Here is a 9,440-nt window from a genome sequence, read left to right as displayed (position 1 = left end):
GATACATGCCCATAGCTCAAAACAATATCATCATTTCATCATCGTTGGCCAAAGCGTTGGACGAATGCATTGAACGCTACGCACGAGTTGGGTTAAAGCGAAAATCCGTTACAACAGCGCCTCACGCAAACTACATGCACATACGACATTAAAAGGCTCCGAAACCGATCTCAACACAACGGTTCGTAGCCGTAGAAATTAGCAGAAAAATTGGCTGACACCAAGCACGCTCTTTTTATCTGTTGAGGTTTCATTCAAGAATCGATTCCGATGTCGATGTGTGCGCTTTTTTAATTGGCTTTAAAACTAAGAACTCGTGCCCCGGCTAACCTTTGGGGCCTTAGTCAAAATGTGGACTGGACGAAGTGATGGTAGAAAGGCAAGCTGTTGAAGGGTTTGGGTCAAAATTGGAAGGGTCGACGGGAAAGGAAATACCCGATGAATGATCGCGTAAAATTTGAACTAATTAAGCTGTCGGCAGCGCGTCGGCAAAGTTCGGCCCGCCACAATATGCAGTCAGGTCCGTCTGAAAATATTGGCGCGATTTGAAGATAGGAAGATCCTATTCATTAAAAATTAAACTGAACATATTTAATATGACAATTCATATCGTTGAACTCTTCCAAATTTGATCACCATAACATGGATGTCGGACCATCAATATGGTCAAATTGGAGGAGAAATTAGAAAATAGAAACGAATAATTCCATAAAAACCTGACGTGATTTTACGAGAACAATGATCACACACTATTGCTTTTTAAGGATGCAACGATTTTCTAGGAGTATTTTTTAAGGAAATGCGCTATCATTTTGTCTGAAAAATGCTTTACTGTCTGAAAAATGCTGGCTGAAAAATCTTACAATCAATTTAGTAATTGTAAGTTAATAAAACGAATTTGAAACTTGCTTGGATGATATAATAATTTAAGAAAAAAAACATATAACCAATCGCATGTTTAATATCATAAACCAGTATTTTGTGTATTAACTGTAATAATATAATAAAGTATGTGTAAAAAAAAAAATGCATTCTCCTGGCCCTCAACGCTCGATCATTTCGAAAGCAGCTTATCTAAAGCAGTGTCCTCCAACCTGAGGTCCACGGATCAATTTAGACAAACACACAAACATACTGAGATAAACATACAGGGTATTTCCAGCTACTTCGAATGAAAATATGAAATATTGTTTTCCCGCGTGCAAAAGTTATCGCTCTGACCGATTGAAAATGAAGTGGCCGTAATTCGAAGCAAGACGGTATTTCAGTATTCATTGTAAAGGTAAACACCAACTTAAAAAAGCAAAATTTTGTTTCATCTTATGCTCACGATCACCATTTTAAATCAAATCGTCCGTACTATGAAACACGAGCTGGAAACTGTAAAGTAGGAAAGAAAATATCGTTTAGAACCATCGTTCTTGTCAAAAAAGACAAACGTAACTAGCTTAGCGAAAACGATAACTTTCCGACCTTTAACTTCTATTGAGTATAGATAAAACCAACAACAACGATCATGGCAGGTCAGATTTGTTCGGATTGTCAGGATAGGACTAAGCCATCCATCATCTATCGACTTCTCATTTAAGGAGTTTACTTATGTCCTCCTACCCAAGGTAAGCCCTCAAACTCCAACGTCCTAAAGGTTTATATGATCGCCTAGACGATCAAGTTTCGAAAGTCCGCTTCGAAACAGTATCCACAGTACCCAAAATTTGAACATACCACAAAGCCTTTCTGATATTACTGATTGTTTAGTCATTGATATCGATTAAAAATTGGCGAAAAAAAGTATAGAAATTGGGGTTTTTATTGATGCGCAGGATGGCAGTCCATTCTGCTCATATTCATTTCTGTTTCATAAAGTTTTATACAGATGTGAACTGTATTTTGTCGAAACAAGTTTGTTGATTGGTATGCACTCACGGTAATCATGAAATTTCAGCAAGAACAGCAAAGTGGTGTGAAGATTTTTCTCAACCAAAACGTTAATTCCGCAAGCCGAATATGCACCTAAAATTTTATCGGGGTGTCTGTAAGTAACCGCTTACCCAATCAAATTTTTGTTCATCACGAGCAAGCGGGCATCGCATTATATTTTCTTTTGAGGCTCAAACTGACTTACATGTCGTTTTGACAGAATAAATAAATGCAATTCAGTAATTTGTTTTACAAATATTCAGTGAAACGAAAAACCATGTATTACTCAATAACTTTCAGTATTTTGGCCCTTTTGACAGCCATTTTGATGCGACGTTTAAACAGAGCAGCCATTGACAGTTTGATGTTATAGCGTACGGTGCGAATTGGCTTACAATATTTATTTTTCTCTTAAGTTAGGGCATTGTTTGTCGTAAAATATGGTGATATTTGGTACAAGAAAGGTCTATTATGTGTCGATATACGCATTGTAGTGTTCTGATCAATTTTTAAAGAAATATTCAGCCAAATCCAAGGTGTGTTATTGTTCCGAGTTTCGGCAGGAGCCCACAACATTGAGCTGTCAAAAATGAACATTTACTGTGTACCTATTTTCGGCAGCATTTAAAGTGAAAAAATAATTTGTTTATCGTGATTTTAAAATTCCGAACAGTTAGAATAAATTAAATAAGCATAAAATCATTAATATACACCACTTTTTCATGTTTTTTAAAACTGTTCTGATTCCAGCCGGTCTCATGGTACAGTCGTCAACTCGTACGACTTAACACATACCCGTCATGGGTTCAAGCCCCGAATAACCGTGCCGCCATACGTAGGACTGACTATCCTGCTATGGGGGGAAATCAATAAGTCACTGAAAGCCAACCCCACAAGTGGGTTGGCAGGGCTTGACCGTCATCGTTGTTGAGGCCAAAGAAGAAGAAGAAGAAGACTGTTCTGATTCTCTTATCAATCACAAACCTGCCGAACCATTGGCTGACAGCAAAGCTGCCGAAAAAAAAGCACAATTTATTTGATATTTTTGAAAAATACGTAATGAAATGGTGTGAAACTTCGTATGTGAATATCAAATATTACCTTTCACTACAAAATTGTGTTTTGTGAATTTTTTTAACCACATTTGTACAGAATTTCACGTTTTTAGGCTACCCTGCCGAAAATAGTACACTGCCGAAAACTGGTACAGTTACCCTACCTTAGCAATGGATCACAACTGCGCCAGATTATTGTTTGTTTACCCTTTTTCACGAACGTCAAGTTTTGTCAACTTTTTATCAACTTTATTTCCTGGCTGCTCCAGGTTGCGAAATTTTAACAAAATATCAAAAAAAGTGACAAAAGCTCACGTTTTGAGAAAAAAATCCTCATTTAATCACGCCCGTGGCCTCAAGCCTAATGAAGCAGAATTTTGCTCATCGGGAATCAGGGCTGCCTTGATATCTCTGGTTTGTGGTATTTGTATGTATTCATCGTGGTCGATACGTGGAATCGTTTCATGACAGTTAAATGACATCTTTTCACCACGTAGAATTTGTTGATCTTCTATTTCATTTCGCACGTGGCTTCTCATATCCTGCTATCTCGTTTCGCTTATTATTTTGCTGTAGGGAAACACTTTCCGAATACGTCGGCATCGAAATAACAACACATAACTTTACAAGCCGCTGCATTCGGATGCTGCGTGAGTCTGTACCAACGCACAAACTAACCGCTCAATCGATACGTGATAGTAATTTATAGTTAGCGTTTCCTTTCACTACACGGTGCGGCGTTTCGCCCGATAATACAACTCCAAATATTAATCTGCCTTCTCGCTGGAAAGCTAAAAGTGTCGATTCAAACTCCGGACTCTTGCATATTTCCCAATGGCTATCAAGCTGGAATGGGAAAAAATCTTCCAATAAAAATCCTCCGTTTTTCAGCCATGAGTTTGTTATTCAAACCATGCAGATATTGTGTCGTGCATTGCGATGATTTTCGTCGTAGGAATAATGCTACAGGTAAGTGGTATTCAAATTTCGGCACTATTATTGAAATCAGCCAGCCCCTAGATACATGGTGTATCCGTGATACAAACAACGTTCAAGTTTATACAACGAACGCACAACTCGCGATCCCTATGGTTTGAAAACGTCGGCGATATCAATGAGCCACGGTTTAATCTGCCACGTAGGAGCCACAGTGGCTAGCTTGAAGTGTACCATGGCATTGAGGATAAGGTTAGGCAATTACAAAACCGTACCGCTAAGCTTACAATATTTCCAATCATGCTATTTCCAGCCGACACAATCACTAGCTAGCACCTTCGTTGCCTTACGACACAATGTATCTGGAGCCGATCCAAACCAGGAAAACCCTATGGGTGTGCAATATCTGTACACGGCCGGCTGGAAAGATGGTTGTGCGGTGTTTTTCTACTCTACCCCTTATCTGCATTATCATGCACGCCATTTTACAGGAATATGTTTTGGATGTAAGTAGAGCTTGCTAGACTAGAGCTAACATTTATGAAGCTAATAGCACATTTTTATAACTTTCAGAAAATATCCAAAAAGCTGCACTTATCCAAGTTCAAACTGTCGCGCTTCAATGAGTCCGGTCAGCTGGTAGTCTCTTCTACGCAATGTCTTTTCTGTGGGGATTGGATCTCATTGTGCGCGAACAGTACATTGGAAACCTACAAAGAATGTGGAAGGATATCCTGATCACCCGATGATTTTTCTACATAAGATGTTTTTCATTATTCAACTGGCCTATTATGCGCATATGTTGCCCGAACTGTACTTCCAAAAGGTGAAGAAAGACGAACAAAAACCCAAGATTCAGCATGCAGTGGGCGGCCTGTTCATTATCGGCGTAGCCTACTTCCTTGGGTATGTAAGACAATGCCTATAAACAGCACCAAGAGCAGCACTTAACTGGACTAACCACTTTCAGATTCCAACGTATCGCTCTCGTTCTCCTGACCTTGCACTATTTCTGTGAATGTGTAGCCCATGCCTTCCAGTTGGTCGATATAGTCGATAAGGAGGGCAAGTTCGCTAAATGTAAGTAATCAAAGCGTAAATTACCGTTTTTTCGGATAATCAATGCTCCTTTCCTCTACAGTGCGCCTCGTACACAGTGGACTGTTTATTCTTACTTACCCCGTTTCGCGACAATGGTCCTGTCAGTGCTCACGCTATTTTTACAGTATAGACAACATTTCCCAATCTACGCGTGTTTTGATGCTGTCGATGGTGTTCGGTTTACAAGGATATTTGTTTTTTCGATTTCATTTCCAATTTTCTTCGCTCTAAGCGGGAAAGCTCCTCAGAAGAACGCGCTAAAATAGTGGTCAGCGCAAATAAGACTGAAAAATCGAGAAACAAAAGAAAAAGGAAAGCGATCTTCCGGAAGCCGATCAAAACTCAGCCCAATCCTCTCCCAAAGCTGCTGGCAATAACGTGCGCAAGGCGAAAGTAAAGTAAAACTCTACCTAGCCTAAACTAAACTTGCCAGTTTTTTCCATCCATTTTTACTGGTCGCATTGTTTCCTTCGAAGAAAGATACAGTATAGCAACAATTAATAGTGAAACGAGCTCATTTGAAAGCAGCACAGAAAATATGGCATGTTATAGCTTGGCTGTTGTACGAATGACGAGCTACCCGTGAATGTAGTCGCGAACAAATTTACGTTGTGTTGGATCGACATGTCGACATGTTTTACGTTTGTGCGTCAAACGTAAAATATTTATGCGAAGACTCTTTTGAACATTGTTTTGTTTTGTTTTGCTTTTTGGATCGTAACCGGAAATGCATTTATCTAAAAGATAAAGTTTAGTACAGAGAGGTTCGCGCTTGCAGGTGAAAGTTTTGGAGGTATTATTCTGATTCTGCCGCTCCCACTTAAGTGCTACCCAGGTATTTTTCTGAAAATAATTTTTGTCCATTCTTATACAAATAATAACAATTGCTAACAAACTTTCTACGAATGTTTATTTTCTTCATCATTTACTATTCCTCGCCTACAATGTCATCCGAAAAATCACGAAAGTATATCGTAATGGTTCGTTGTTAGAACTATCTGGTGTATTACACAAAACAATGAAATATTACCTCGAAAATCAATGCTAGGACGAAGAAATTGACCCTCTTCTGTCCTGTTTCAGATTGTTTAACCACTTTTACTATCTCTTTGATTTCGACTCCTCTCTTAACTCTTTCCGTAACCGTATTTTTTCTTCTAATTCCCTTTAATTATTCTCCTTAGTTTTCTATTACTCTCTTTTTTTTTGTTAAGTTTATGATAGTCTCTACGCTCTACCCTTGTTTTTTTCTTTTCTTTTTTGCTAGGTCAAGACTAGGTTAGTTAGGCTTAGTTTTTCATGAATCATTTTGTTTTTTGTTAGTATTTAATTAGTTTTAAGTCCATTATATTTAGCCTTGATGGCAGATATTGTATTAAATAAATGAAATGAAATGAAATGAAATGAAATGAAATTCGAAAACAATATTTAAACTAACAGGTATTATAAAACATATTCGGGTAAACGATTTCTCCCTAGGTTATCTCCTTTCACGTCTAGTGTTTGGGCTTATCACCATGTTGCTCTACGCACTTTGCTTTTCCTTTCTCATCGTATACACAGCTTCTTGTTGTCCATCCTTGGTTGCCCTTGAACTGTGAAGGGTCTGAGGCCACCAAATGGTGTATTAGTTGACGTAAGTGTATTGTAAGCATGTTATGAATTACCTGGCATAAAATCGGAAAAGTCACTACGAGAGATAATCCTCCCCCGTGCCCTTGTTGTCCAAATTGAGCAAACTGACCCTGTTTGGTAAAGTCGGGAAACGTGGGAAAGCCATAGTTTACTCCCCCGCTTTGCCTTCGAGAACGCACCAATCTATCGAGCAACGGTCCATTCCGAAATTCATCTGTGTGAAAGCAGATTTATGAGATTCATTTTACACATTGCACTCTCTCGTCGTTCCGTTCGTTACCTTGTCTTGCATCCCCGAAAGCTCCTAGACAAAGGACCCCCAACAATAATAACACGAGTGAACACTTCATGACACGAATGCAAAAACACCTATGCTACCCAATTCCTAAAAATGGACTAATATACTCGTACTATGACAATCGATGCGTTGTTACAGTCCTCCTTGACCGAATGCTTATTGATACCGAAATCCCCACATGATGTTGACAGTAAATGACCGAACCAATTCAATCCGTGCTCTTCATTATCAGTTATTTCATGTCAAAGGTTTCCCCCAGTTGTACCGATCGCTGTGTCTTGGTTTTGCCATGTTTATTTAGCATTAAAACAAATATTTCTATAGTAAAGTGAAGGAGACAGATGAATCTATCTGTCTCTCAGCGGAGGGCACAGTAAGTGTTTATGCTGATAAATTACAAAACAACCTTTTCGAATGTAGTATTTTTCTTCCGCAATCCTGCTTGTAATCGCTACAACCATTAGTTTTCAATCAATTTCAGGTGTTTTATGTATAATCAACTCGCACATACTTATTTCTACTATTTAGCGTGACCTGATGCCAACATACACGTTTTTCGAGACTTCTTAGTACCACACCATAGTCAGGATAGAATAGTCAAGAATAGTGTTTTAAGCCGTGCGAGCTGAGACTATACCGCGGGAACGGTAGTTTCACGGGATTTCTTTATTTTGTTTGGCATCGGGAAATAAGTTTGTTGGGTAAGTTTGCCAGTGCCAACAAACTATGAAGTGATTGAAATTCAATCAAAAAACCTTCTTCAAAGTGTCCATAACAAATCAGCGCCGTAGGGTACAGTGAGTCAAGGAAAGTCAAGCTTCCGTTTACGAAATTAGGTTAAGGTCACATATGTTTGTTGTGTTAAAAAAAAGAGAAAAAATATTAGTTGTTTGTTTTGTTTAATTTAGAGAATTAGAATTAATCCCATAAAAGAAAAGTAATCCATTCCTTAAGCATTGTTTACCTAGTTTGCAATAGCACTCCATATGAAATTGTTTTGTTGCTGATTCCAGTGGATTGACGCAAAAAAAAAACAACGAGAACGAACATCAGTCAAAACAGTTATGCTAATGAACGTGAACTGTACCTGCAATGAACGGAATTCCCTCATACCGTAAAGTAAACATAGGAATTGGGAATACTATCACGCATCTGCAAGAATGAGAAGGGATTGTGCCCCTGATGGTTGCCATCCCTTAACGTCTGGGATTTCAAAGAAGAGAACCAGAATATTGAAAGACCCACACAACAACCCACTGTGAGTTAGCTGGGCTAAACGACTGTTGCAAAAACCTGCAAAGAAGATCTCTCGTACATGAGAAAGAGTGGATACAAAACGAATTGCAAACAGTCGCAACGCAAACACATCATCATCAACGATCCAACGAGCTGCTGCTCCACCATCCACCGTGGAATGAAGGAAACCCATTAAAAGCCTCCACCACATGACACGTCGGTGGTGGAAATGAGTCAAAGAGCAACACATCTTAACGATGGTGATGCGGCCCGAAAGAACCACATGTAACGTTGACCAGACGCTCATGCTCCCGAAGCGATGGCTTTGAACGTTGGCTCAGTATCACTGGCAAACACCGCTATCCGGCAGCGTCTTGGCAATGTATCGGTGTGTTAAAATGTATAAAGTTTCTTGCAGATTCCCCGAGCACAACATTTATACCAAGCTCGCGGCCGGAAGAAGATCGCACGTTCGACAGACTCGTTGTTGTATGTTATATCCAGTGTGTCCAAAAGGGAGGGATCTTACCGTGAACCTGACCAATCGTATACGCTGTTTGCCTTCAGTCTTCTTTTGCCCATACGTGTGAGCGCTCTTCGCGACAAGTGAATAAGATTAGTTAACTTTACAAATTTGAAATAACAATTAAAGGTGCTTAAAAATGAATGTGTACTGTTTAATTTTTGCGCTATGTCTGCTGTTTGCTGTGGTTTCTTCAGAAGCAGGTAAGTGATCCCCGCTGTGAAGAGCATTTCCATGATTTATAACAAAAAACTCTCATCTTTAAAAAAAATAAAATAACCGTTAAGTTAGTCGTAAGTTAGCGTTTTTTCCACACTTTACACAAGCTATAACCGTTTGGGGAAATGTGGTAAAAAGTCTTTTCTTTTTTAACATTGGTGAAACCTTAATAAGTTTCTCAACACCAAAACGATCAAATCACGCTGTGATATTCGTAGGTCGGTTAGTTTCGTCCGGAAGTGGAATAATAATCATCTTGGCTCAAAAAGCAGAAAAACCGGTTTTGGCGATTCATAATGTATACACAAATATTACCTCGGGTTTTGACTTTGTGAGCTCTTTTTTGTTGTGTCTATGTCTGTAAGGCGCAATGGACATCATCGGTGGCTACCCGACCGAACTTTACGATATTTTCTAATTAAAATGAGTCTTTATGCTTACGTTAGTATCGTTGACTGTTAAGAGCTTAGCCTGTTTTATATTATTCAAAAAAGAAGACTCATTTTGTGATGTCGAT

The 9,440-nt window shown here is 39.0% G+C and overlaps 2 protein-coding genes and 1 pseudogene across 2 annotated transcripts in view; 2 read left to right on the top strand and 1 right to left on the bottom strand.

The window, feature by feature from the left end:
• Positions 1–3,821: 3,821 nt before the first annotated feature.
• LOC121603183 lies at positions 3,822–5,243 on the top strand (annotated as a pseudogene).
• Positions 5,244–6,464: 1,221 nt separating this feature from the next.
• Positions 6,465–7,127, bottom strand: LOC121603181. Its single transcript, XM_041931886.1, has 3 exons — positions 6,928–7,127; positions 6,680–6,861; positions 6,465–6,618 (listed from the first exon to the last, which is right to left on the bottom strand). Exons 1-3 carry the CDS (start codon positions 6,995–6,997, stop codon positions 6,538–6,540), a joined length of 333 nt encoding a protein of 110 aa, XP_041787820.1. The 5' UTR covers positions 6,998–7,127; the 3' UTR covers positions 6,465–6,537.
• A 1,231-nt stretch (positions 7,128–8,358) lies between these two features.
• The window catches only part of LOC121603182, a 3,197-nt gene continuing 2,115 nt past the window's right edge, over positions 8,359–9,440 (top strand). Inside the window, exon 1 of the mRNA XM_041931887.1 lies at positions 8,359–8,907. Within this exon, the coding sequence (XP_041787821.1) occupies positions 8,844–8,907 (64 nt within the window). The 5' untranslated portion in view covers positions 8,359–8,843. The remainder of the gene's footprint in view (positions 8,908–9,440) is intronic.

The sequence above is a fragment of the Anopheles merus genome, unplaced genomic scaffold, assembly GCF_017562075.2.
Source record: "Anopheles merus strain MAF unplaced genomic scaffold, AmerM5.1 LNR4000910, whole genome shotgun sequence".
Classification (NCBI taxonomy): domain Eukaryota; kingdom Metazoa; phylum Arthropoda; class Insecta; order Diptera; family Culicidae; genus Anopheles; species Anopheles merus.
This window is presented reverse-complemented; position numbering and strand designations above follow the sequence as displayed.

Bases quoted from the DNA above. Each gene is read 5' to 3' on its own strand.
- LOC121603181 (XM_041931886.1), bottom strand. From the start codon at position 6,997: ATGAAGTGTTCACTCGTGTTATTATTGTTGGGGGTCCTTTGTCTAGGA. The intron at 6,862-6,927 runs GTAACGAACGGA...GCTTTCACACAG, and splicing joins TTTCGGGGATGCAAGACAAG to ATGAATTTCGGAATGGACCG. The intron at 6,619-6,679 runs GTAATTCATAAC...TGGTGGCCTCAG, and splicing joins CTTTTCCGATTTTATGCCAG to ACCCTTCACAGTTCAAGGGC.